Source organism: Schistocerca gregaria, unplaced genomic scaffold (assembly GCF_023897955.1).
Source record: "Schistocerca gregaria isolate iqSchGreg1 unplaced genomic scaffold, iqSchGreg1.2 ptg000808l, whole genome shotgun sequence".
NCBI classification, from domain to species: Eukaryota; Metazoa; Arthropoda; class Insecta; order Orthoptera; family Acrididae; genus Schistocerca; species Schistocerca gregaria.
In genome coordinates this window covers 198,986-225,099 of record NW_026062176.1, presented here as the reverse complement: position 1 = coordinate 225,099, position 26,114 = coordinate 198,986, and the positions used below count along the sequence as shown (strand labels likewise).

Sequence of the window (26,114 nt, the reverse complement as noted above, 5' to 3'; positions counted from 1 at the left end):
GCAGCAGCAGCAAGCAAGGCTCATTCATCTTCCGACCAGGCACCGCAGTATACTGATGAATGTGATGTAAATCTCAACCCTCATCCACTGGAAAAATAACACCGTCGAAGTTGTAAATGAAAACTAGATAATTCGAAACGCTTTCAAAGCCTTCAATATTCTAAAATTTCGAGTTCACGCTAGAGGAATGCACACTGCGCTATATCATAGCCAAAATCGTGACTAAAAGCGTATGAAAAGGAAAAATGGCATGCATCTTCCAGAGAAAATATGATATGCGAAATCTATAGAGATGCCTGTTAATAATCAGAACGCTAATTTTTACGTTATGACTGATAGAAAATATTAGAAAAAAAGTTATGAATAGAAATGACAATGTTTTCAAAAAAAAATAATATACATCTCTATTACAACAAGGCGTAATTGTTATATACGAGTATATACAAAGAAGTAAATATAGAAAAAAAATGACGAAAATGTCTTGTAAATAGCGCCTGATAAAAATTTCGTAAAAATTGATCTAAGTTATCATTTTGTATAGAAGGATAGGACAGTAAATGGCTCACTATAGTGGGATGTAGAAAAAGTGTCGAAGTGTCGGCGTTAAACAATTTTGTCAAAAGTGTTGCGAATTTTAATAAGTGGAGAATGCGGATTTCATCCAGATCAAACTAAATATTTTTAAAGTTTTATGCTTGTTATTTTTTAGCATATAACTATGCAGCAAGCAAGTGGCTTGGATGTGTCCTTTCTCAATTTGATTCGAAAATATTCTGGACGGAGAGCGTGAAAAGAAACACAGATGTTTTATACTAAAACTTACGCAAATTGGCTTCAAAATGATTGTATATTTCTTTTCGAATGAAGATCACGGTCAGTCTCTCCAAAAATAAGGGTTTCGTTTTAGCTTCTCTAGGAACTGGATGTACCAATTCTCAAACACTCTCGCAGGAATAACGGCCTCGGTTTTGTTGGTCGCAGGATCGACCACAATATCGACAACGAAGCTTTGCCCATAATTGAAGAATTGTTGGAGCATTTTTTCGCAATAGGATGCTATAGTTTTGACTGTGGAAGTAGATACATTTTTATCCCCAAACATGTGCTGGATAGAAGTCAAGGCTACTATTTCTATTCCGATCTGCGCGCAATTTTGACTCTAAAAAACGAATTAGTGAATTGAAATCGGCTGAGAAAAAGTCAATTTCAGAGCCACACCCTTCTCTTCAGCTTCGCTCGCCTGTTATTTTTGGTTCAATAGAGCGGGCTATACGAAAACGTTAAAACGGTACCTGTTGAGCGTATTCCCAGCCGCCTTGGTACTGAACAATCGACTTAGAATCTACGTCTTTTGGGTGCTTCACTGCAAAAATTGCGCTAGGTTTTTCATTTGTGATATATCCCAGTACTTGCCAGTCTTCGTAAGGCGGTAAACTAAAGTACACGATACATCCTGTATCCGCTGCCAACGGTGCGGTTCCTGTCAAGAATACCGCTAAGTGATGAAGGTTGTGTGCATCTTGCAAAGAAAAGGAGTACTGCATTTCCCCGACTTGAATATAGTCCGTCTGGACTAGTTGACCAGCCACGAGAACGGCAAACATAGAGTCGAAACCAGAGGATCCACAATTGGAAAATAAGCAATGATTATGATGGATTCAGAAAACGTCGCTTTTGCGTGTTTATCTACACAAATGGCGTAATTTTTTTAAAAAGTTTACCTATCTTCGGGTACATCACCTCAACAGTGGACTTAGATACAAATACCAAATAATAGACAAAAATTTCTAGGCTTTAGTAAAATATGCACAGGTTTGAAGCTTAGCTGTCTGCTAGTATAGTAGTAGTGGTACATGCCGGTTTTTGTAAAGGTGCGCCGGCAAAAAATATTATTTTAAGAACGGCCTGGTCATTTTCACATACAATTCTCGATGGATGAAAGTTGACATAAATCAGAACTGCATATTACTTTGTACGTACAACGAATCGACTAGGCAATGTTTCGGAACAAGCTTTGCTATGTCCAATAAAGCTGTTCGATGTTTCTAACTTTCTGTCCTACCTGCATTTTTTCTAAAACAGATCTGTACATATTTTTCTGTTTTACATGTAACATACACTATTACTGTCCACACACAACAATATCAGACATAAAAGGCAAGCACTTTCATCACTATTTAATGCATGTTCTTAGACTCGTCCAATTTTTGGTAGCTCCGCTGACAAATAATAATGTCTTGTCTAGTATTTGGCAATTATATCATCTCTAAGTTCATCTATCCAGTTTCACAGATAGGGAACATGGAGCCATTCTTTCCTAAAGAATCAAATAGATTGGAACTCAAAAAAAATGAAATAGAGCAACTGGTAACCACTTGTGTTGTTGAAGACAAAATTTCTGGAATTTCTGGGAACTTCGTCATTTATCTAACCAATCTCCGCATTTTTTTTCGAGAGATGCCTTCAGTCAATGATCCACTAGTTCATCCAAGGCATTGGACGATTCAGCTTGAGCGCATTCACCATTTTAATGCTCCAAATTCACTGGTTCTCGGAAAAAATTCAACATTGCTTTTATATCTCTTTGATCCTACAGATACAGATGCCCATTACCCTGTGACCATTATTTTTCAATCAAATCAACTAAACAGATTTGTACGGGCATTGTCAAAGCAGATAGAGAAAAGGCATTGGGTATGTGATGTACATTCTGATAATTACCATAGTGCACCGGATATTTCTATTTCTTAATGCAGGCACGGCTAGCTTGTCTATGATATGACAAATTCAGTAGTGTTTAATCAAACTAAATGATATTTAAAATGTCCTTTGAGTATTACTACTTTTGATCAAAAACTGAAAAATGTACTCTTAAAGCTTCAACATCCAAAAGGATCTGGTTTGAATATTTCCAAATCAACTTTTTCGACTTCCGATGCAGGAGTTCAAGGAATAACTAGACTGATCGAGAAAAAAAATGAAGACATCGGTTCCTCTATGCAAGAAGCATTTAAAAGCCTAGATTCTTTGTTCGAGAAAGCGGCCGAAATGACAGCTATCGCCAATAAGTTTGCATCGGACTTCGTTGTAAATAACTTAGGAAAGAACGAAGATTTTGAATTTCAATATCAAGTGATGCAGAAGATGGGAATTCGAAACCCGGTCACGAGTCATAGATACGGGGATTGGGATTTATATTATGACGAACTCGCACGAGAAATTGATGAATTTTTGGCAAAAAATGTTTTTACTCAAGAAAATGACTTGTATCTAAATTTTCTTGACTCTAGACTAAGCGAGGAACTAGCCAAACAACCCAGCAACAAAAGCTTGCACATTGACAGACAATTTATAACTCTCACTGACTTATATTGCCTTCTGAATCGAGCCAGAGGAACGGCGTTGGTGTCTCCAGATGAACTTCTAGAAGCCTGCAAAAGGTTAAAAAAATTAAACTTGCGCGCAAGTTTGATTGAAATGACAGGAAATTTGATGGCAATTGTATCTTCAAAATACGATGGAAAAGTTATGTTACAAGAAATTGCGACTTTGCTCGAAGAAAGCGGACCCATGACAGCTATGCAATTTTCTATTTTTCAGTGCGTTCCATTGCCTATCAGTAAGCATTTGCTGCTAGAAGCGGAGAAAAATGAATTAGCGTGCAGGGATGAATCACTAGAAGGATTGTTGTTCTGGAAAAATATTTTTTTGCATCCGTGGAATTTTAAAAAGACATGATTGAGCCGTCAACTCAACAACCGGTAGAGAAGCATTTCATCAATTGTGAATAAATTTGAAATGAATGTTATATAAGTGAATATTGCAGGACAATGTTTACAATCTTTTTGTGCATCAATTGATTGTACGATACAACTTTGTATGCCGATTTATTCTGTACTGATAAGATTGAATAATTCAGTTTGCTAAGTGACGAAGTGTACGCGACGTCTTGTTCCACCCCGTATTTTCTGTTTGCAATCTATCTTAGGACGCAGGTATACATAGCATATCTCTCAGAGTCAAAGTGTGAGTCAGTGCCCCTCTTTGCACACATACGTTTTTTGTGTAGACGACAGGATTCGGAGAACGGGACAGGCCTTTTTTGATCATGGTTTTCGAGGACATCTAGCCATATAATGGGGACCGCTTTCGCTCCTCCTTGGAAAGCTGTCGGCCATAGACTATTTTTCTTGATCTCCCTGGCTTTCTCCATGGTGGAACATATCGATAGGCTTTTCCTGTGAGCTTGTCGATTTCTCTTATCAGATGAGGCGTCCTCACTAGCAGCCTTCGAAAGTTCATGATAAATGGATACTCGGGTAGCAGCTGAATATCGTTTTTTTTCATTTCTCTCAAAATTTTCATGCCCGTATTGTACATGTGGTTTTTAGTGCAGCCCTTGATTAGCTCTTGGTAGGTGGTAAATTGCGGGGTCAGCCCTTCTGCCTTCATTAAATGGAACTGGTCCAGGGCAATTTCCATGCGGTGAGCCTGTGCGTACATGGCGATTAATAAGTTGTAGGTGTACACATTGGGTTCTACGTGATAGACTTTTCTAAACGAGTTTTTCCACTCTACGGCTCGATTTAGAAAACAGGGTTTCGTGTAAAGAAGTAGGCGCATGTTGAGAGAATGTGAAGTTGGTTTGACGCCGGCGGACAACATGCGTTCAAAAACCAATTCTCCTTTGGATAAGTATTTTTTGAAATTTTCTTTTTCGGAGGGTATTCTGTGTGCCATACTGTAGGCTTCAATCATGTAGGCGTACGGGTATTCGCTGTTAGATCCGCCTGGGAGTTCGATGATTTCGTCAAAAAGAAGTTCAGCGGTTGGCACGTCTCCGCCTTTGGCACATACGCCAAGAACGGAGGACAGGGTTTTGGCATCTGGTTGAACACCCTCTGACTTCATTTGCTTCAAAATTTCAAATGCCTGCGAGTAATAGTCGCGACGACGAAGGCAGGCATAAAGCAAGGAGTCGTAGGTCGACCCAGTGGGTCGGATTCCCATCGATTTCATTTCTCGGTACAGTTGCATAGCTTTTTCAGTTTCTGAACGTCGAGCGCAGGCATAAATCATAAGAGCAATCGTAATTTCGTCGGGTTCGCAGTGCCATGTACGCATGTGGTGGTAGACTTTCCATGCTCGATCAATGTCATTATCGCGAATGCAGCCCTTAATTAGAGAGGTAAAAACTTCAGCATTTGGCTTAATTTGAAGTTGTTTGAACGTATTGACATATTCGAAAGCTTTATCTAGGGCGCCTGATTCGACGCATATGTCCACAACGGTTCCAAAAACATATTGGTCAAGCTCGAGACCCTCTGAGCGCATCTGGTTTAGCAAACTTTCCATCTCCTTCGTATCTTTGGTCTTTCGACAGCCAAGCAAGAGAGACGTATAGTTCTGAATGTTGGGCTTCAAATTGTGCTCCTTCATGCTCTCTAACATACGCTTGGCCTCGGAGTAATTCCCTCGCTGAGAAAGCTTCCAAATTAGCGCGTTGTAAGAGTGATGCGTACGGGGATATTTCTCAAAATAGTCGTTCAAGTCAGGCGGTAAATCCACCGAACGTTCGATCTTTCGAAGTGGAGGGCCTAACACCGGCATCACCAAGATGTCGCGAATACGCCGTACTGTCACGTCTTCCTGTTCGATAAAAGACTTTGATACTTTTACAGAAGCTTTGTGTTTCAGACGGTTCAGCGCCTCGGGTCCATCTTGCGCATGCGCCTCCTCCATATACGCTGAAATCATATCGATAGACGGTCGTGAGAGGACTTTTCGACTATATGAATTGAGACCTAAGTCTACAGGAGGAAGAGTTGCCTCTGACACCATAGATCCACCACTTTCAGTTAATTCGACACGATTCGATACCAGCGGTAAATCCTCCGGCGAGTCAAAGCAAGGTGCGTCGTCTTCCACCTTCGAACCTTCCTCAATTCGCGCATGTCAGTCAAACCAGGTCAAAAAAAGGAAAAAAAAAAAAAACATACTAGGCTTTTTAGCCACCGCTACACGTCTACTGTCTTTCTTTTTGACTTTGCTCGCCTTCTTTCTGCCAGATAGTGCACTGGTTGTGTATGGATACATCGGCGTATTCCAAAATTGGGGCGGCGAACGGAGGCTCCCTCGAAGTTCAACGTGTCGCAAATTTGTCCGAATCGGAGAACACGCGGAAGGGACGCAAGATCGAGAGCCATCGCCAATGCAGACATTCACCTGGTAGAGGGGTGATATTGAGGTTTGAGAAGCATTTCGCGCCGAGGACAAAGGCTGAGATATAGGAGCGCATCTGGACAGTGTACTTCTAAAAAGCAGCATTTAAGACCAGATGAAAGAAATCCTCGAACGAAAAGCAGATAATCATTGATTTAAAAAAAAAAAGAATAGGTCCTACCGGGAGTCGAACCCAGATCTAGAGAACCAGAATCTCTTGTGCTAACCATTACACCATAGGACCTATGAAACAATGTATTACGCTGCTATTAACATCAAAAAAAATACGATATAGGTCGTGTTTCAGTCAAGAAAACAAACCACATCAAACTGACTCTAAACATTTTGAAACCCTCTGACCCTGGTGAAAATACCCTTTTCGCGCGTCTTGATGATAGAATGACCTTGAATACGCCGCAGCCGAATTCTCTCTTAGTTATTAGAAAATTTTTTTTTGCAACTTTGTATCGATCTCTGTCGAGCCGAGACACAAAAAAAATAAAATTTGCAGCCCTCAATCGCCATCCTCCGCTCTACTTCTTGTACGTCCAATATGCGAAAGGTTTGACTCCCACCGGGTTAGGGCGATCGCTTTTTGATGTTGCAATCGAATTCACATAGACAGTCCTGCACCTTTCGGAACGAAAATAAGCGAATATCTGCTAAGCACGGTTTAGCAAATCGGTCGATGCCAGGGAAAAGCGATGTGCTTTGTTGGGAAGAAGAAGTCCGATACAAGTTTTTCCCCGCGGTTTGCTCATTCACGTTCAATTTTTTTAATGTAAATAATGCTTTTTTATGCAATATACGTTATTGACAAGCTGTTTTGCTAGGCTATCAAATGGTTTCTTTAAAACTACAGAGACGTTTGGCGGCCTCGGTCTTAGTGCGTATTTTTTTCCCCTGTCGATATGCCTACTCACCGCGTGAAATTAATTAACCATCACCTTTAGCGATGCGGAAAAAATCGAGTTTGGCTCGATCCCAATGAAATAAGCGAGATTTCATTAGCAAACTCTCGTACGTTTTTAAATCGGGGTCTATGGCTATCATACTTTAGAAAAGGTTTTTGATCAATTCTCTTGTGCAACTCTTTTAGGAGCGAGTATTCGAAAACTCTACAGAAACGGCCTGATCATCAAACAGCCTGTCGTAATCCGCTCTCGTGAACGAATCAGGAAGAGACACGAAGCCAGATGTCGTGGTCGTCACAGAGGACTCGGTAGGCGCCACGGTACTGCGAACGCTCGTATGCCCGAAAAGCTGGTTTGGATGCGTCGAATCCGCGTATTGAGACGCCTTCTCAAGAAATTCCGCGCACAAAAAAAAATCGATAAACATGTCTACCATAATTTCTATATGAAAGTCAAAGGAAATGTTTTCAAGAACAAGAGACTACTAATCGAGGGTATCTATAAATTTAAAGAAGATTCCCTGAAACTCAAGACGCTTGAAGAACAAGCCAAGGTCGTGACAAAGAGATCGAAAGAAATACGAGAAAACCGAATCAAAAAACAAGAGGTGACAGCTGAGTTGATCCAAAAAGCAAAAAAAGTTATATCTGACCAAGGTGACAATCAGTAAAATACTAAAACCTACCCGTGGACGGTATAACTACGCGAGATGTATCATATACACTTAGTTTACATTCATTTGATGTATTGTTTTGACTAAGGGTAGACAGTTTACGCAGGTGATTCGGGCAAAATTTCAATCTTGCTAGATGCGAATCACTAGTTCTATCAGGGCTAGAGGATGATTGTACGTAGTTGGTAGTACAGGAATGTAGGACAGGTGTATCCGGACAATTTTTTGAATCCAAAAAGAAAAACGGTTAAGCGTCAAAAATTACCAAAATTCTGGTCGTCGTTTTTCATACCGGAGCCTATGACAACGAAGAGTAGCAACCCAACAATGTATTTCCCTAGGGTTTCCTTCTCTTTCTAATACCAACACAATATAAGGAAACAACTTATGAAAATTGATGTTTTTTAACCAAGCGTACCAATTTTTGCATAATTCCGCGCTTCGTCATTTTGTTTCCAAAATGTTTGTTTTTGAGCTTGCGTGCTTGCATCTGATCACTCTTGGACGGCTTTACAACGTCGATTAGTCAGACAGGAGCAGCATTAAGGTGTCACATCATTGGCACTGTGTGAATTGATTTGAACAAAAATATACAGTTCTCTCTCTCTCTCCGAAGAGTACGCCAAGTTACAGTCCTCGTAGCCAACAGGCTACCCCTGGTCGAAAGCTTTCTGATGACAGCTTTGATAGGCAGATGAACTTTTTGCATCCATGCGTCGTAAAATGTACATACAATCTTATTTTGCATTCTTTTTTTGATCTAGCTCAGATTGGGCGAATGTGAAGAAGCAAATAAAAACAATGATTAGTACGATAGGACAATAAAACATTGCAAATGTTTTTTTATGTAGAAAAACCTGTTGGAACCTCGTTTTCGAACAACGCTGGATATATCCTCGATATCTCTAGTTCTGCACAAATTAATACCCGAGGCTGTCCCCCGATCCGTTTGCTGAGAAATTAAAACTGCTGAAAAAAAAACTTCAACTCTGCGTCTGCATCCCCTTCCATTCATTTATTTTTCTGAAAGTCCACACGCTACCAAAAACCCTACTGCGCAATTAATGCGATTCTTCTGAACCCAGAGAAGTGACCCAGCTTGCGTCGCGCGCGGACTGGTACAATGTTTGACACATCCTGCGAGAAAAGCAAGCCTTATACACATCAGCAAAATCAAATCCGAAAAAAACCATGTCCCTGGTAGATCCACGCTATGCGTCCCGCAAAAGAAAAGAGGATAAGGATTCTGTACCAAATTGTCAAAAAAAGCTTCACTTAACGACCGAAAAATCACCCTTTGAGCAGGTCGCTCTCCCATTGTCTCTGCCACCTATTCCTACTCTGCCGGATGTCGAACTCGTTCCGGGCGCCTATATCAGCAAGAGAAGGGTATACGAGAGATCTAGGGAGGCTAAACCAGCTGCTCCGAACTCGATTGATCCTACTCTTACGGAACAGCATGCATCTACTTCACGCGTTCGAATCACATCTCTCTGGGATTCGGAAAGACAGGCTGTCTACGGGGATTTCCTGAGCGAGCCGGATGTGATCAGAAAAGCTAAAAACGTAAAAGCCAAAGCATTTCAAGCACCTAACCACCTGCTCATGAAATTCGAGCACCGGACCTCGTCACTGATATCATCCGTCAACTGTATACAATGGTCACCTCTTGATGGCGCTCTTTTGTTGTCAGCTGCAGCTGACGGATCAGTGATTCTTTGGGACCCCTTTCGCTCAAAGTCTAAGTCCTTTATTCTTCATGCGCATCAAAAATCAGTCTGCGATGCGAAGTGGGGCGCGGATGGACGGAGCATTTTATCAGGTGGTTATGACAACCATCTGGTCAAAACAGATATCGAAACCGGAAAAGAGTTGGTGAATTGGGCATTGGACTCATGCGTTGTCTCCGTGTATCAACAACCGGACAATGAATCAGTTCTGGCAGCGGGCATGATGAGTGGGTCAGTGCTAGCATGGGATATAAGAGAGCCACTACCGAACGTGTCAAAACACAGTTTGAGTGGTGGTAAATTTGTACGAAGAATAGAAAAAATCCCAGGAGAGCTATTTTCAATGGAATTTCTGAGCCCATCCAAGTTGGTGACTTGCTGTAGTCCAGCCGACCGAGGCGCATTCGATATGTCAATCGTCGTCTGGGATTGGAATGCTGGCATTGCACTTTCGAACGGAATTTTTACCGAACCCTACCCCTGTACCTTTCTTCTGAAGCATCCGAAAGACGACTGCTTTTTGGGGCAATGCACAGCGGGATACATTGCCCAGTTTTCATCGAAGGCGCCGTACAAGCTCAAAAGAAAAATTTCAGCTGAATTCAGCACGTTAGGGTACAAAATCAGATTTGACGTTTCAAAAGATGGAGAGATTTTAAGTACCGGCAGCACAACCGGCAAGGTATATGCGCTGTGCAGAGCAACATCCAGGGTTATCAAGACACTGCGCATGAGCGAATGTAAAAAGGACGATGTGTGTCTAGGTGTCGTCCACCACCCAGTTCTTTCGACTGTGATGGCATCGTGCTACCAAGATGGTAAGGTAGCTATTTGGATGTGAAGACGTGCTTACTGCACGAACTTGGTGCTGTCCTTTAAAGGGCTCGCAACGTAGAGCAATTCCTGACGTATAAAGGCCCAATCCCGCGATTCTAGGAGAATTCGAACGTTAAATTTTGTTGACACAAAAATGCTCGTCTGTCATTTCATAGCAGATGGACGGCTGTACCGAGATCATTAAAGTGAAGGGAGTGCTGTGTGGGAAAAAGTGAGTAATACATGCAGGTTATATTGCGAAATTCTTAGCTATGGACATAAAGCAAATAAACAGGCTCGTCGCGCTGAGGTTTGATGGAGGAATTATTGGATATTGCGTACCATCGAACTTAGGGTTCATTACCGTTTGGATATTTCGGTTGAAAAGTGTTGTCCTACACTCTGTCAGTACGTTTTCAGGCCTATGAATCCATGTGACTTTCAGTGGTACGGACCATGAGTGACGGCAACGTTCGGCAGCTATGCTAGGCGGAGAACGAACGCAAGGCCATTTGACAAGTTTGACATATAGTAGCTGTATTCTTGTTTGTTCCCCCTTAAGCAATGGGATCGTTGTATAGAAATATTTTGAACGTGTGTGCCTCGTAAGCGATTCTTTTTACGAGCTAGTCTTAGCGTAGCCCCGCCGCAGAGGTCTACATTCCCTGCGGCGAGTCTCCTGGGTCTTTTTCGTACCCGAGAAATTGATCGAGGCCTGTATCGCTGAAGTAGAAGCTCTTTCTCGACGGAATTTATGACCTCTAGAGTTGGGTCATGAGACGTCCGTAGGGGGCGCGACAGAGAGAGCAGACGTGCGGTCGGAGCGCGGGATACAACGTAGCGTGACAAAATAGCATTCAATTTGAGCACATTTGTGGGCCGATGTGCTCTCGGCGTTGCGAAAACCAGTTCAAATTGAGCAATGTTACCTTGAAAAGCAGGTCGTGGACTGCGGCGTGTATCCGACATGTCGAGATATAGTGAGTGTGCGGTGTAGTTGAAGCCCCAATGGGAAATTAAACAGTGCGACTCCTGGTAGCGCTCGTGTTGTTGGCAACCGCAGGTCACCGTAAGCAGACGTTTTCATGTAGCCAAAACTGAATTTTACCAGTTTGTTTGGCGAGAAGATTGTCAAATAGAAGTGCAGCTTTGTTAAGTGTGACCTGAACCCGCGGCCTTTCCTGGAATCTAGACCAAAGAGACTTACGGCGACGAACGGGCGCCATAGAACAAAACCAAACTCAGAAAATGTGCAGTCGGAAAGAAAATAGACGACGAGAGTGAAAACACTAATTTAATCAAAGGCTCGGTCAAAAGGACAGAAAGAACTGACAGAAAAAACGTCAACTGCCAATGCAAAAGAGGTGTGCGCCCCTCAAACAAACAAAAATTATAACGGCGAACATGTAGCGCGCGCACATCGCCTTGTATACAAGGACACACTGAAGCAAAACCGACGCGCAACGCTCTTTGATACACGGAGAGCACGCTGACACTTCTTGTACACATGCGCAAACCGCTACGAATGTTGTGAATCTGTGTTTCGGATATCCATACAGACAGGCTATAAACATCGCCTTTGTATGGATGTTGTATGCAATACCTGTGTGTATGTCATATGTATTGTAAATATAAACATCATCGATATATTTCGGCCGCTTTGCATTGTGACCTGAAAAAAATGTCCTTGAAACGCAAGGCCTTTTTCTTAATATAGATGTGTATAATATTGTTTCATGCTATGCGAATCTGGTAGTCTCCATTTTTGGTAATGTATCGAACCCAAGGGAAAGCAGGGTAGCCGCTTTTTTCCAGGATCCTCAAAAACTTAACTTGCAGTCCACTAATAGAATAGTAAGGAATTTCGAACTTAACATTAATAGAAGAGTTGATACCTTGGACTTCTGATTCGAAGGACAGCCCGAGGTGCGCCCTCATCATGTACTCGTTGCCTCCGAGAAGCATCTTGATGGACCAAGTGACGACGTTTTTTTCTGGCCTGTAGCACACCGTCCCAATAGTGGACTTGAAGGTAGGTGAATCAGCATTCGATGGAACCGGAATATCAATTATCACGTTGTGGGCCATACTTTTGGATCTGAACTGAGATTTAAGCTTGACTAGGTAATCGATCCTGGAATGGGCGTGCGCATCTATGACGGTCTCAATCCATATAATAGGGCGAACGTTTGTGGAAAGTCTGTAAGACATTAGCTCAAAGCTCCCATCTGGGGGAATAAAGCTAATCGTTCGGTCATTCCCTATCTTAGAGAAACGAACGCATCGATGAAATTTCACATCTTCAATTTCGATCGCCTGGGGGTCCTCTATGCCGTTCGTCTGCTTGTTTCCATGATTCTCAAGCTGAATTCTATCATTCAGCCCCAGCCGAAGTTCCGGCATACCAGATAAAAGGCAGCGAACCAAAATTTGTCCAAAAATCTCTGAATGAAGAATTGCTCCACTCGCCGATACCAGCAAATTCACCTTCTCCACCACATCCAAATACACCTCATTTTTCGAATAAGAGACATCTTCTGGTCTCCATGACACTCGATCCATAACTTCCTTCGGCACTCGTACCCTTGCTTTAGATAAATGGTGGCTCTTCTGGGTTATGTACCTTAAAAAAACGACGGTCAATAACTCCGGTACGCATTCTCTGTGCATGCGCACAGAGTCCATACAGATCACATCTGATAGCCGGTGTCTATTCCAGAAGTTCTGCTGCCGGTCGAATCGGTATATGAAGCGCACTCGTGCGAAGCGTGTGGTATCTGAAATCGGCGCATGTTTCTTCACTTCGCGTTCATCGAGACGTAGTATCAGAATCACACCCACGCAAAACAGCAAAAACTGTACCTTCAAAAAATGCAACTCATAAACGTCACCAAAAACACACAAATGCATATACGTGAATCTCTCTTACAGCTCCAAAATGTCAACTAACCATCATCATCCCCCCTCTGTCTACCTAGTATATCCTCAACCGCGCACATAACGCACAGCAGCAAACCTTTAAAAATTTCACACACTCTTCAAACATAGACCTAATCCCTTTCGTGGCACTACCCAACCAAGAGAAAAGCGCGCGCGTACTAACTTTTTCTCCTCTTCTTACCCCTCTGCTCAACGTATATAACAGGAGACATGCACGTTCACACACAGAGGCGCTGCTATTTTTCCCACACATAAGTTGTATACACTTCGTGACACACTTCTACATGCGTACTTTTTTAACAACGCAGCCTCTGTCACCTGAGGGTATCCAAAGTTGAGCATTTCATCTAGTAGCTCGTATATGATAACAAAATTGTTTCTTATGCTTTCTTCTACAACCTCTGTAAAATACTCCCTTAAAACCTTTAAAAGCAAAAGCATTCAGACAAGCAGCCATCTTATGTTAGGTCGACGTTTTCCTCACATCTCTTTGATCATACTACAGCCAAATGCACGCCTAGTTATCTATTACCTCTAATCGACCCCTTTCAATTATCGATAAAATTTTGTACCTCGATCAATTTGTATAGAAATGACAAAATCACGGTTGCATCTGAACTAGGTCTAGTTACAACGGCCAATACTTCAAAATCCAAAGTTAAAAACCCTTTTTTTGCTTCTCCTCCTCCCTGCCTCAATAAACCAAGGTAACGACAGTGTTTTTGAAAGTTCTAGCGCCCATTTGTAGTCCTGTTCTTCTTTTACTCCTTTTTCAATAGCAATATCGCCACACCCTCTTCCTTTGTACGCACCAAAAATGTCATTATGTTTGATAAAAATATAGCTAACGCCGTCTTTTTCAAATATCGGCTTCAAATCAGCTTCTTGAGCATCTGATATATAGGAAACAAAATTCTCAAGGCATTCGGGTGAAGTGTCTCCACGGTAATCGCGAGAAATAATCGCTTTACCTTTAGAATCTAGCAGATACAGGGTAGATATAGGCATCTAATAAAAAAAACTAATCGCAGGTTGAAACATAATCAGCCATAGAAAAAAAAAAGCAACGTAATCAGAACCAATACACATATATTCCTTTAGAATTGCTCAGTAAACATAAAAAAGACCTCTTCTGCTTCGGTTTCCACTTATTATCCTTAATACACAGTATCATAACGAACAGCTAGGAAAATAATGTTCCAGACAGTTCCTAAAAAAGAATTCAATGTTAGGTTTGTGCAGCTGAGCCTCAAAGCCCCTCTTCAAGCAATGACATGCGGTCCCTGCTTAGAGAAAGGAGGCGCGTCCTCGAACAAAAAACTAGAACCCTAAGCGTTACACTTTGACCGTGAACGGTAATTATGGTGTCGAGGGTCACTACAGCGCTAAGGCGTATTGATTGCATCTTAGGATAAAGCCGCGGATGTTCTAGACATGCATTTCAACCACAAAATGGCGCTTGGGCAAAATGCCTCGGGACAGAACACTTTTATAATCTCGTCAGTTGACGTCAATTGTTGTAATTGAGAAATTATTGAGTTGTGTTTTGTCAGCTCACTAGCCCCTAATAAAAAATTGACATTTTTACACATTTCCATTATCTTCTACTCATTTTTGTCGTATGTCTTTTTGTCGTCGTTGGCGCTATATGTACGTCAAATAACGTATTAATCGTGATACGGTCTTGGCGTTTAAAGCCGCGTTGACTGAGACTTATTATTGATCGAAAAAATATTACATTTGTACCGCCGCAAATTATACGTGTACTTTCCCTAGATAGCAGAAAACTTCAGACAGATACATCCCATAGACGGCTTATTTTTTAGATAGACCTTGGTACTGCTTACGTTTAGACATACACACGAGTAGCGAACACACATAGGAACCATGAGGAGGCCAACTCTGAGTGAATGTGATGCGAAGTGTACAAAATTTCTTCCATGGACAATTTATATTTCTTTTTTGAGCGCAGCCCTGCTCGTATCTATTTACATCGCGAGCCTGGTATTAGATGCCCAGGTTAAGAGCCGAGTCTTCAAAACGGAATCAGAGAAGGTCGAGTTCAAATTGAAAGATGGCACGATCTTGGTTGGGACAATAACTTCACCAACAGATTCCAAGAGAAAATATCCGACTATTTTGCATTTCGATCTTTCATCTTATAACGGTGAAAGGTTTAATTCTAGCTATAAAACCAGCACATACTTTGCTAAAAAAGGTATCGTTTTCGTTCACGTTGGCATTCGTGGACATATTGATAGCGGTGGGCTACCTGAAACTGATATTTTTGGTGAAAGAAATGTCATGGATGCGATGGAAGTAATCGAAGACATCCGCAAGAGATGGTTTTGTGATGGGAACGTAGGTGTTTTTGGACATGGCTTGTCTGGCGGTCTTGCTGCCAAATTGGCCACTGAATTGAGTCATAATGTCAGGGCTATCTTGCTCCTAAACCCAATCTTCGACCCATGCCATATTGAGAGTTTCTCTACTTTCGGAGCTCATGAACCCCTGAACAAGATTATACCCACATTTTTCGGCTCCGTTGTGTCCCAACTCAGTAAGAATGAAATCACCGAGACTGAGGTAGCTTCCATCGCAGATGGTCTGCTGAATCACCAGACTGTCATGGAAAACTGCTTTTCTAAATCTATCAGATCTGAGTTCCAGTCCACAAACATATTGGACTCGCTGGACTGCAGTCGCATTTACTGTCCTGTCTACATCCTTCAGGGAATGCATGATATTGGCATCGAAGACACTGCTCGATTTTACCTCAAGGTTCAAGAGCATTTTGATGCATTTCACGCTCGGCATAAAGAGTCCCCCACTGATAAGATCTTTGAAAGAGTGAATATTGATTCTCTAAAGATCAAGCTTATCGTTGGACCCTTCGGACAAGATTGGATAGATGACTACGACGACTTCATTCTAAGATTTGACTCTAGACTTGACACCATCGATTTCGTTAAAGCCGACATTGCCCACTATCCAGTCTATGTCATAGAACCTGACCTGACCATCTTTGGTCGAAGAAAACAGTCATCCTCTAACGAGGACCTTGGCGGCTCCTGGAACTATGTACAATGGCCAACTCGTCCAATTAAGTATTGTCTGTCGAGAGCTAGTGAAGCTAGCTCAATTTCCCTATCTCCTTATTCGAGTTGTACATTTATCAATTCTGAAGAAATAGTGCCTCTCGAAACGTCTGAGAATACTCTGACCCTGAACAACTACTGGAAATATGACGAGGACACAAGCTATCTTCAATGCCCGCTGACGCATCGTAGCATCACTCTGACAACTGATCGCGATATTGAACTGCAGGGTGGCGTCCACGTCAATCTTAATGTCTACATTCCTGAATCTGCTATGTTGTCATCCGTCACCATTCTTCTCGAGCATGTTGACGAAAATGGCCAAATAGGACTGATCGCGAGTAAAACCGTCAACGGGTTCTCGTTGAAGGAGAACACCAAGACGCACAGTGATTATCGCATCAAAGCTCTGGTCGCCGACCTAGGCTTTTCTACTTGGCACATCAGAGCTAAACAACAAATAAGAATCACCTTTCTAGCGCAACCAGTAGATTTGTCTATAAACATAAACGATCCAGACAACTTTATCACCATTCCTGATGCTGCGGGTCAAGCGAAATCACCTAGAAAAGTAATGTACACGTCTGTTAAACCACCCACTTACAGCTCGCCACCACAGATCAGCTTCGGTTCCAATGACACCTTCAACCAGAGCGTCCGAACTATTACAGTCGAAAGCAGCGTTCCCATCAACAGCAGTGCCCTCGAGTACACCCATACTATCGAGATAAACCCTGCAGAAAAACGTAAAAGTTTTACGGCCGCAATTTCAGCTCCCTCTTTTGACGGGAAAAACACGATCCAAGTCTTAGGAAGTGGAACCATCGACTTAGCTAACCCAAGCTCATTCATGAATGTCACCCGGAGAATCACTTATGGAATAGCTGGTAGCACGTCCCCCTCATTCGATCAGTCCAGGACGTTCTCCTATCAGGTTAGTTAATCTCTGTTCCAGAGTCTCTGCTACGCCAAATTACCACATCTTATATAAGCCACCAGAGCAAGAGCTGTAGATTAAAGTTACAAAAATTTTTAGTCAAATCTCTCTATATGAGCCCTAAAAGCTGCCTTGTCCCCCACACTCTTCGTTAAGTTCGACAGTTATTTGCCAGTCTATGAGCCCCATGGTCTCTGTGCGCTATGCTCAAGGAAGGTCCCAAATTTACACCAGGTTTGACAAAATACCTTGGACCTTTTTTTTTCCATGTACGGCGTTGATTTCTCAGACAACCGCGCTTTATCAGACAGCAGATAAACGTTTGCACAGTAGCAAAACGCTTTTTCACATAGGTTGCAACTTCCAATGAAACACTTGGTCCATCCACTTATTTTTTGCACCATATTCGAACCCACTCTCGTAGAAGGTCACTCGATCTTTTCGATCCACCAAAATGATTGCTGAAGAACGTGTTCCATACACTCTCTCTGCGTCCGTCCTTTTATCGGACTCGTTGGCTGGTGGAACCACGTGGCGTTCCACGTAAATGCTCGAGCACAAATACTCGTGTGAACAGGGATGGTCTTCTGAGCAGGGCTGCTTCTCACTATCCCGCAAAATTTCGAACATGGAACGAAAAAGCGAGCGACACTCCACAGAAGGACGGTTATCTGTACACTGAGACGCGGCCGCTGCCATCTTGTCTGGGTCCGGAAACCTCATGTTCTCTAACATTTTTTTGCCCTTTTCCACCTTAAATGAAGGCGTGTTCAGCGATGCATTAGACAGACCGTGTATTTTTCCACGTTCCAGTTTTACGATGCGGTTGGGCATTGCGTCGCTATAGAATTGAAGATCGTCTACACCGTTGCCCACTATTAGGTTATAGTGTCGATAATTCCTAGGGCTATTGTCGAGCTGTTTCAAAAACTCAGCAGGCTCTGAATCTCCACTGAAAAAAAAAAGTTAGTACAAAAATCGAAAATACATAACTATTGTCATCATTTGTCAACGGAACCATAAGAATTCAACTGGTAGATTGCCCCTGCTGATGCAATCCTCCTCCTTCTGGTGATGCAGACCATGAGGTTTTTTACTTGAATCACATTCTTCGAGCAATTCGATGCGGTTCGTCAGGAGAGAGAGTCTTCCGCTCGTTGACATGCCCAGCCATGTACCACAACAGACCATATCGACCCCTGGTGTTCACGCAGCGTCAGTCAAGCACTTGCCCAGAGCGTCTTCGTTCCTCAGTCGGTGGCGGCAAGCACATACGCGTGAACTCGCAAACCCATCTCGTACCTGCAAGTATACGTGGCGTTTCTGTACTCTGGTTCTTGGATACCAGTTTAGAACACTTTTGCCTCACGGAGCTGTCGTCTATGCATAGTCCGTGGTTATCCTGACTCAGAGAAAGGAGACCGTCGGGTGTCCAAAACTGGGTTTCCCGCGTAGGACGGCATAGCATCTGATCTCGGTTCGACAAGAGGACGCATTTGTAATCGGTGTTGTTCCTTAGATCTATGAACACGATACACATTTCACCTTTGAAACCAAGACAACAATACAGTTGCCACTGCAAAATAATGCCAATTCAAAATCCTCGTTATTCTAAAAAATGAATTGTCTTTTTTGGACGTTTATCGTAGATAGTGAGGTTTATGTGTGCGCCAAGATGAAAATAATTTCATTGGTGTTGCTTTGCCACGTTCCGCGACGCGAGCCAGTTTCGCGGTGCTTTCGTACAAGTCGTTTTTTGTGCTATATACCAAAAAGGGCATGAAAGGCGGGTAGAAGGCGTTTCACTGCTGCCGTCTTTGCGAGTTTGGCGGCCGCGTCGCGGCTGTTTTCTGCAATAAAGCGCGCCATTTCGATTCAATCGGGGCGAGCACGTGGCTCTCGAATGAAGTGCCGTCTACCACGAGTTTTGGGGTTTCGAGCAGGACGCGCCTAGCCGGCCAGCAGATGGAAGGGCCAGAGGTGCCGTGCTAGAAATCAGGTCAAAAAAATGGCTACGCCCTCGGCGACGAGCGCAAAGCTGATGATGGTGATGCGCTAACCAGTGGTACAGTTGGTTTTTTTCTCGCGTACACGAGGGCAGCACCTGCTGGGTACAGCTTGTTAAATCATCGAGGTAAAAATATCGCGAAGAAAGGGAGGGGACGGTAGATGCTCACTCCGAGTGCACAGAAAGGAGGGGGGTGCAACGACCAAGTTTTGCAATCGGCGACGAGGTACACAGGTATACACAACATTCAAAAAAAGTACACGTGCGAGCGTTGGGGCCCGCCGGTGGAACGCGCACTGAACAAGGTGGCGAATCTCGCGCTCTGTGAAGAGCGCTAACGCGAGAATTGCTGGCGCTCAGAGATCGGCATCTGGACTTCGGCTATGCGACCCAAGAAGTCTATGTACCCTTCGTACACACACAACCAGTCTTATTTCACGTTCGCTTGTTCAGCGAGGGCGACCGCCGTCGTTCTCAAACAGCGACGTCAAGGACGCGCGGGCGCGCCGGCTTCGAATCGCTCCAGCCGAATGCCTGCGACGAAAAGGGGAGGGACGCCAGTCGCCGAACGCCGCTGGCACATTACAAAACTCGATGCGCTCTCTCTCTTTTCACGGTTTGCAAAAATAATATTATCCGGCCTCGTCGTTAGTTTATTTTTTTTCGTGCTCATTCAGTATACACCGTTTGTCTGGATAGAAAACGGATGGCCACTTAACGGCTTGTTGTATGTATGGAAGAAGAGTCGCTTGAGCGAACGGTGCGTTCGGATGGCGCGCAGACAGCGAAGTCCGAAAGCGAAGTTCCAGGTCAGTTTGGAGGAGACACCAGCCCCTCGTCTCGCCAGGTCCATGGCGAGGCGGGCATGGGGCGCGCATCCACTGCGCCCCTCTTTTTCGGAAAGGGCAAAGCGCGGAGTTGTGTGCCGGTGGTTTCACACAGTTTCTAATTTCTGCATACTTTTTCTTCTGCACACAGAGAGTAGGTCCTTACAGACGATTGGTCAAGAAGTGCGCGTGCGATTCAAGAGCGCCGTAATTCTCGAGCGGTTGGAGACTTGAGGGCCGAGCTGGATTTAGTGTTTTTGAGCACTCGATTGATTCTTGAATTGCACTTCTGTGTCTGCGTTTGATTTTTGGCAGTGACGGCGTCTGTGGCCTGGCATGGAGTCGCGGCGCCAGTTCTTAAGCTACGAGTACGTGCCACTTGCCCTACCGATATTTCGCGAGCGTGCGTAGCGTGCGACGCGCCTACGAGGCGCGCGAGAGGTGGCCGCGTCTGGCGGTGGTCCTTCTGTCGGTCTTTTTTGCGCTTTTGTCGTACGCATGTCTGTAACAAATTGTAACAAATGTCATTAGTCAGGCATGTTCGATAGTGTCTGCCATTCTGGACGAAGAGTCTAAGAAGTGGTCGAGTTACTGCGCCAGAATGGTCCTCCGATGGGCTTTTTCTCCGCTCCCGCTTATGACGGCTATTTGCGCATGTCTGTTTGTTCCTATGTTTTTTTTTTCGACTGAGCGGAGGGTTCAGCTGTCAGTCGAGCTGGCGTTTGTGGCCGTCGTGCTCGCGGTCGGCTTCGCTTTCACGGTCTACCAGGCTCGCAGGGTCCACTCGGGCAAGCTGAACCGCATACGCGGCTTGGTTCGGTCGCTCGAGCAGGCGAGGGCGTCAGATGCCTTTGGGGTGGAGGAGCCGGTTCAGATAACGGAAGCGAGGCTCCGCCGTCTCGTGAGCAAAATGTTGTACCAGTACCAGCCTCAGTATTTGTCGGAGAACCCGACGCACATGTCCTACGTGAGAGGGTTGTACCATCGTCAGATGATCTGTTTTTTGTACGTGTGCTTAGTCGTGTCGTTGGTTGTTTCGGTGCTTCGAATAAGCCTCTCGGGGGATGTGGCGATCCGCGGTCAGTGGTGGAGGTACTTTTTGCAGCACTCGACTAATTTGGTATTGTCGCTTTCGCTGCTGGAGCCGGTCGTTCACTTTATGTGCACCGCGTTGCAGGACGCCAGAATGATGGCGCTGTTTCGCGCGCAGAAGGAGTCTAACGATGCGGACGTAGCGTGGAACGTCAGCCGGGAGGGGATTGACGATGACGTGCCGAATCCGCAGCTTTTGGTCGAAATGCAAAACAGCCAGTCCGCGACCGAGTCGTCGGTGTCGGGGACCGATTCATCCGGGTCCGATTCGGTGACGTCGCACGAGGACCAGGAGGTGTCGTCGTCGAGGTTGATGATAGTGCCGTACGAGGCCAAGCTCTGGTTTTTGGGGTGCCGGCTGGTCAAATTTCGACAGGTGATGTCTAGTTGGTTGGACATAGTTCTTTGTCGGCCCGGAGTGGGGCAGTTGGCGCAGCGTTGCGTGTACGAGTTGTTCGGACGCGCCACGGTGCTCGCGTGCGTAGACCGGCGTCCGGTGAGAGCGCCGCACTTGTTCGCGGAGCGGTTGCTCTTGATTGGGCATTACGCGAGCAATGGGACGCACGCGTCGCCCTCGTTGAACAGACACTCGCAGCCGAGGGCCAGGTGCCGCGCGAGGGCTCGGAGGAGAGTGCTCGCTACGCCGCGAGTGGTGCTGCAGCTCAAGCCCAACGAGAGCGGCCGCGCCGAGTTTGTAGACTGGAGGTGGGAGCAGTTTTTGCCGCTTTTGAAGCCGATCGGGTTGGCGGCCATGTTGTTCGGGATCTGTTCGTCGCCGCTGGGGGGCGTTGAGGATCCGGAGATGCTGGAGCGGAAGGAGGGCTTGGTGAGCTTGGCGAAGGCGATTGGGTTTTACGACTCGTCGATCAACGCGTTCGAGTTGGTGATGGAGATACAGGCTCGCTACGCGGAGCAGGGTGGTGGAGGAGACGGGGAGGGCGCGGGAGGGAAGGCGCGGGGAGGGGGGGGCTCGTTGGCGGCGGAGTGGACGGGGGTTGGTCGGGGTGAGAGTCGGGTGGCGGCGAGAGAGGAAGGAGAGGGCTCGAATTCGGCGAGGAACAACAACGAGGGCGAGTGTTTTTTTGCGACAGAGGAAAAAAAAGTGACGGGTGTGGCGCAAGAGGAAGGAGAGGGCTCGAATTCGGCGAGGAACAACAACGAGGGCGAGTGTTTTTTTGTGACAGAGGAAAAAAAAATGACAGGTGGTGGTGCGGTACAACAAGAAGAAGCTACCGCGCAAGCGGGGTTTGGGCGGGCGGAGGGAGAGGAGGCGTCGGTGCCGACGCGCGTGGAGGGCGAGCGCGGGGAGAGCGAAGGGGTTGGCGCGGCGTGTGGGGAGTCGGAGCGGTACATCAACATGTTGATAGTTCGGGAGGTTGGGTCCGACCAGTTGCAGTTGTTCAGCGTGGGCAATCCGAGTTTGGTCTCTAGGAACTGCACGTCTTACTGGGGTGGGTCGAGCATCAAGCCGATGAGCGACGCGGACAGGAAGGTGATTTCGTCAGCCCTTGCGTCTTGGGTGGGGAATTTGAACTTGCAGTGCATTGGGATATCGTACAAGCCGATTTCGGCGGAGCTGGAGGCGACGATTCGCGGTCTGTCGGTGGGGGGTGATGGGAGGAGAAGGGAGGCGCCGTCGCGCGGCGCATGGGCGGCCCCCGCGAGTCAGGGCGTGTTGTGCTATTGCCTGGACTTGGAGGAGGAGGGGAAGGATTCCTGGGTGCACGCGATGCTGCAGAACCAGAACTGGGTGGGGATGGTTGGCTTTTGTCACATGCCGCGGCCGCTGGCGCCGGAGTTCATCGACCAGCTGGACCGGAACCACGTGCGGTTCGTGTACTTCAGCGAGGACAACGAGAAGCACTCGAAGATTTTTGCGGAGAAATTGGGGCTGGAGACGGACTGGAACACGTGTTTGTCTCTGCTGGACGTGTCGGAGGAGGGGGGTTCGGGGGGGCCGGCGGCGGCGCAGTCGGAGAGGGGCCAGCCGGACGGGGGGAGGAGCGCGAGGCGGCTGCCGCAGGGCGTGGAGGGGATTCGGAGGTACATCGAGGTGGTGGACAACGTGCCGCTGCTGGTGCGCCTGTTCGTGGACTCGACGGAGAAGAGCAAGGCCGGAATGATCAAGATTCAGCGGGAGAACCACGAGGTGGTGATCAGCGTGGGGTTCCTGGCGGACAGAGGGAACGTGGAGGCGTTTTTGGAGAGCGACATGTCGATTGGCGTTTATTTGGGAAAAGAGGCGAATGCCGGGAGAGTGGAGGAGAGCGGCGACGAGCGGCTGTCATGCGCGGCGCGCGACAGAGAGGACGCGTGGAGCGAGCAGCAGAAGGCGAGGACGGCAGGAGTCGGTGGTCCTAGAGCGAAGGCGAAGTCAGCGGGGTACGAAGATTCGGCCGCGTCAGCCGCGTTCTTTTCGCAGTTCATTCGGTCTTCGTGTCACCTGGTGTATGAAAGGGCGAATTTTTATTCGGGGATTTTGGAACTGATTCAGCTTGGGCGACAGTTGACTCCGCAAATTCAGGCGCAGCTGTGCTTTATGGCGTGCGCATACTCGAGTTTGCTCACGAACCAGTTTTTGTCCGCGGTGCTGTTGGTGCCCTGTTCGCTGAGCAGTCTTCAGGTTTTGCTGCTGGCGAGCGTGGTCGTGCCGATGACCTCTTGGTCGCTGATGCTCACGTTCAGACCTGTCAAACTGGTTGACTCGATTGCGCCGAAAAACACAAAGTACCGTCCGTCGAGAGTGCTGCGGTACACGTTGTACAACGCGGCGCGGTTGTTCCCGTCGGCGGTGGTTTCGTTCATCGTCTTCGTGCACACGCTTTGGTCCTCGTGGGCCGTCGAGGAAGCGGCGGGGCCGCTGGGAGACACCAAGTTCCGGTACATTTTCGGATTTTCGCTGGTTAGCGGCGACTCCTTCGCCTCGGACCGCCTGAACCACTTCGAGACCGAGTCTTACAACCAGGCGCTGAGCTTCGCGCAGAACGTGTGCATGGTTTCGTGTACGTTGTACATTATGACGTCCAACGCGACATTTCACCACTTTTCGAGCGGGATGTTCAGGTCCAACCCGTTTCGGAACGTGGCTTGGATAGCGGCGTGCGTTTTGTGCCTCGTGGTGCAGGCGGTCATTTTCGTGGCCACGCAGGGGTCCTCGGTGCTGAGCTACATCAAGGGGCTGGACTACGTCACGCCGCTGATAGTGTTTGGGTGGATTCCGATAGAGCTGCTCATCAACGAGTGGGTCGAGAAGCTGGAGCACGGCCACCACCGTCGCGTCCTAGAGATCGAGAAGTTGGAGTACAACACGAAGCTGGGCATGCAGTCGCCGGTCTGAGGCGGGCTGGTTGGATCGAGAGAGAGCGGCGCGTCGACGCGGGTTCGGTTCGCGCATCCGACGTCGCATTGCGGACGAGGGCGCACCTGGCGCGTGTGGGGGGGGGCGTTCGAGAGCGCGAAAAAACGTGTAAGGGGGGAGGTTTGTGTATTCTCCAACTTAAGGCACACGTGTGGCGACTTAGTTTAGAAAAACTCGTTTCGCGGAGCGGGGGAGGCGACAGGCCTGCGCGAGCGCCGAGGAGCGACAGGGGTTTTACTCAAGAGTGCGACGGAGCGAATTGGCGGTTTGTGGGCGCGCGGTCGAGGCGCGGTCGTTAAGGAAGGCGGTGGCAGCAATATTTTTTTTTAGTGTTAATAATTTTACGACAATATTTGTTCAGCAAATATTATTTACACTTGTACATCGAGAGAGCAAAATGCGCAGAACGTTCGCGGGACCTGGGAGTAGTACAAACCAGTACAAGCCGAAGACGGACCCTGGAAAGTATTTGCGTACGTGTGTGGTGATGTGGGAGGCGCGTTGTTCGTGGAGGCAGTTCGCGGCGTGCGTTGCGAGGCGCGCTTTGCCTGGGCGGCGTCGCGCCCTGAGAGAGGGAGGGGCGAGGTCGACAGAGACTCTTGGCTCGCGCGTCTAGCTTTTTTGGGAGTTTTGGTCCTGTTTGTGGCTGCGAGAGAGAGGTGGTGGGCGGCAACGCGCGCGCTTTGGTCCTTGGTTTTCATGAACGCTGACGTGATCTGACTTTTGTATGAATTGTGTAGCGGCTGCAACAACTACGGACGAGGGTTTCCGCACCAAGGGAAACGTGTCTGGACCGGGGTCCTCACACAAGGACTACGTTTCGACGCGTGATCCGGGAAAGGAAGCGCGTATGTACATGTGCACGCCTTCGCGCATACATTTTGCTCCCTCTAGGCGCTGCGCAGGGTTCGCACGGAGGGAGGTTGGATTGTACGCGTTGCGCAATTGGAGACTGACTCTTTTCTTTTCTTTTTTTTTTTTTTTCGTCACGACGCGCGATGTGTGACCTGTGTGCAGCTGGAGCCAGCCCGACCGCTGGATACCGCGCAACTGGGAGTCGAGCCGGTCCGGGGTCGTCCCACGGCACTTACAAGCCCACTACGGATCCCGGAAAGCAAGCGCGTACGTCAGTGAGGTGGCAGGGTCTCTCTTTGTGCGCACGCGAGGCGAGAAAGAACTCCAAGACGACTTACCCGCGTCCCCTTTTCTTTTGTTTAGCGACCTCCGCGTCTTACACTGATGGGTTCCTGAAACCTGGACAAAATTGAGGTGAAATGTGGCGATGAGTGAGAGAGACTAGTGGATGGGAGATTCCGTGCATTGAAGTGTGCAAAAGTGGCGTGGCGCCAGGAGCTGCTTCCGTCAGTCCGAGGCGGCGCCCAATACTGAGCAAAATAATAAACCTGGAGGAGAATGTGTTTGAGGAAAGGCTGCGTTGTGGTGAGTGCGAGGGCGGGAAGATCGGGCCGCTACACTTTTTTTTTTTTTTTTTTTTTTTA

The 26,114-nt window shown here is 46.6% G+C and overlaps 6 protein-coding genes, 1 long non-coding RNA gene and 1 other non-coding gene across 10 annotated transcripts; 3 read left to right on the top strand and 5 right to left on the bottom strand.

The window, feature by feature from the left end:
- The first annotated feature begins 1,523 nt into the window (after positions 1-1,523).
- On the top strand, positions 1,524-3,780 carry LOC126322425 (vacuolar protein-sorting-associated protein 36-like). Its single transcript, XM_049994360.1, has 3 exons — positions 1,524-1,972; positions 2,083-2,694; positions 2,878-3,780. Exons 2-3 carry the CDS (start codon positions 2,233-2,235, stop codon positions 3,736-3,738), a joined length of 1,323 nt encoding a protein of 440 aa, XP_049850317.1. The 5' UTR covers positions 1,524-1,972; positions 2,083-2,232; the 3' UTR covers positions 3,739-3,780.
- A 62-nt stretch (positions 3,781-3,842) lies between these two features.
- LOC126322424 (uncharacterized) lies at positions 3,843-6,295 on the bottom strand. Of its 2 annotated transcripts, XR_007558993.1 has the most exons (3): positions 6,000-6,295; positions 4,057-5,936; positions 3,931-3,979 (listed from the first exon to the last, which is right to left on the bottom strand). XR_007558993.1 is itself a non-coding variant. In XM_049994359.1 (2 exons), the coding sequence occupies exons 1-2, from the start codon at positions 6,094-6,096 to the stop codon at positions 4,126-4,128; spliced, it is 1,908 nt and encodes a 635-aa protein (XP_049850316.1). In that variant the 5' UTR covers positions 6,097-6,295; the 3' UTR covers positions 3,843-4,125. The 2 variants fall into 2 exon arrangements, 1 of the variants encoding a protein (XP_049850316.1); XM_049994359.1 differs by having other exon boundaries at positions 3,843-5,936.
- A 99-nt stretch (positions 6,296-6,394) lies between these two features.
- Positions 6,395-6,466, bottom strand: Trnaq-cug (transfer RNA glutamine (anticodon CUG)). The gene has a single exon. It is a non-coding gene; the product is annotated as a tRNA-Gln (tRNA).
- A 274-nt stretch (positions 6,467-6,740) lies between these two features.
- Positions 6,741-7,869, top strand: LOC126322397 (60S ribosomal protein L19-like). The gene is made up of 4 exons (XM_049994319.1): positions 6,741-6,764; positions 7,056-7,108; positions 7,176-7,242; positions 7,322-7,869. The coding sequence occupies exons 2-4, from the start codon at positions 7,064-7,066 to the stop codon at positions 7,804-7,806; spliced, it is 597 nt and encodes a 198-aa protein (XP_049850276.1). The 5' UTR covers positions 6,741-6,764; positions 7,056-7,063; the 3' UTR covers positions 7,807-7,869.
- Positions 7,870-7,873: 4 nt separating this feature from the next.
- LOC126322398 (uncharacterized) lies at positions 7,874-8,755 on the bottom strand. The gene is made up of 5 exons (XR_007558989.1): positions 8,667-8,755; positions 8,543-8,569; positions 8,228-8,317; positions 8,102-8,165; positions 7,874-7,970 (listed from the first exon to the last, which is right to left on the bottom strand). It is a non-coding gene; the product is annotated as an uncharacterized LOC126322398 (long non-coding RNA).
- Positions 8,756-11,889: 3,134 nt separating this feature from the next.
- Positions 11,890-14,316, bottom strand: LOC126322396 (AP-1 complex subunit mu-like). The gene is made up of 4 exons (XM_049994317.1): positions 14,108-14,316; positions 13,868-13,938; positions 13,588-13,718; positions 11,890-12,978 (listed from the first exon to the last, which is right to left on the bottom strand). The coding sequence occupies exons 1-4, from the start codon at positions 14,301-14,303 to the stop codon at positions 12,090-12,092; spliced, it is 1,287 nt and encodes a 428-aa protein (XP_049850274.1). The 5' UTR covers positions 14,304-14,316; the 3' UTR covers positions 11,890-12,089.
- Positions 14,317-16,629: 2,313 nt separating this feature from the next.
- On the bottom strand, positions 16,630-18,920 carry LOC126322421 (transport and Golgi organization 2 homolog). 2 transcript variants are annotated; one of them, XM_049994347.1, is made up of 3 exons: positions 18,633-18,920; positions 18,349-18,529; positions 16,630-18,282 (listed from the first exon to the last, which is right to left on the bottom strand). In XM_049994347.1, exons 1-3 carry the CDS (start codon positions 18,868-18,870, stop codon positions 17,676-17,678), a joined length of 1,026 nt encoding a protein of 341 aa, XP_049850304.1. In that variant the 5' UTR covers positions 18,871-18,920; the 3' UTR covers positions 16,630-17,675. The 2 variants fall into 2 exon arrangements, with proteins under 2 accessions (XP_049850304.1, XP_049850305.1); XM_049994348.1 differs by having other exon boundaries at positions 17,662-18,282; positions 18,349-18,916.
- Positions 18,921-20,724: 1,804 nt separating this feature from the next.
- On the top strand, positions 20,725-26,043 carry LOC126322381 (transmembrane protein 94-like). Its single transcript, XM_049994294.1, has 5 exons — positions 20,725-21,170; positions 21,343-25,088; positions 25,356-25,463; positions 25,633-25,737; positions 25,834-26,043. Exon 2 carries the CDS (start codon positions 21,352-21,354, stop codon positions 24,592-24,594), a length of 3,243 nt encoding a protein of 1,080 aa, XP_049850251.1. The 5' UTR covers positions 20,725-21,170; positions 21,343-21,351; the 3' UTR covers positions 24,595-25,088; positions 25,356-25,463; positions 25,633-25,737; positions 25,834-26,043.
- The last annotated feature ends 71 nt before the right edge of the window (positions 26,044-26,114 follow it).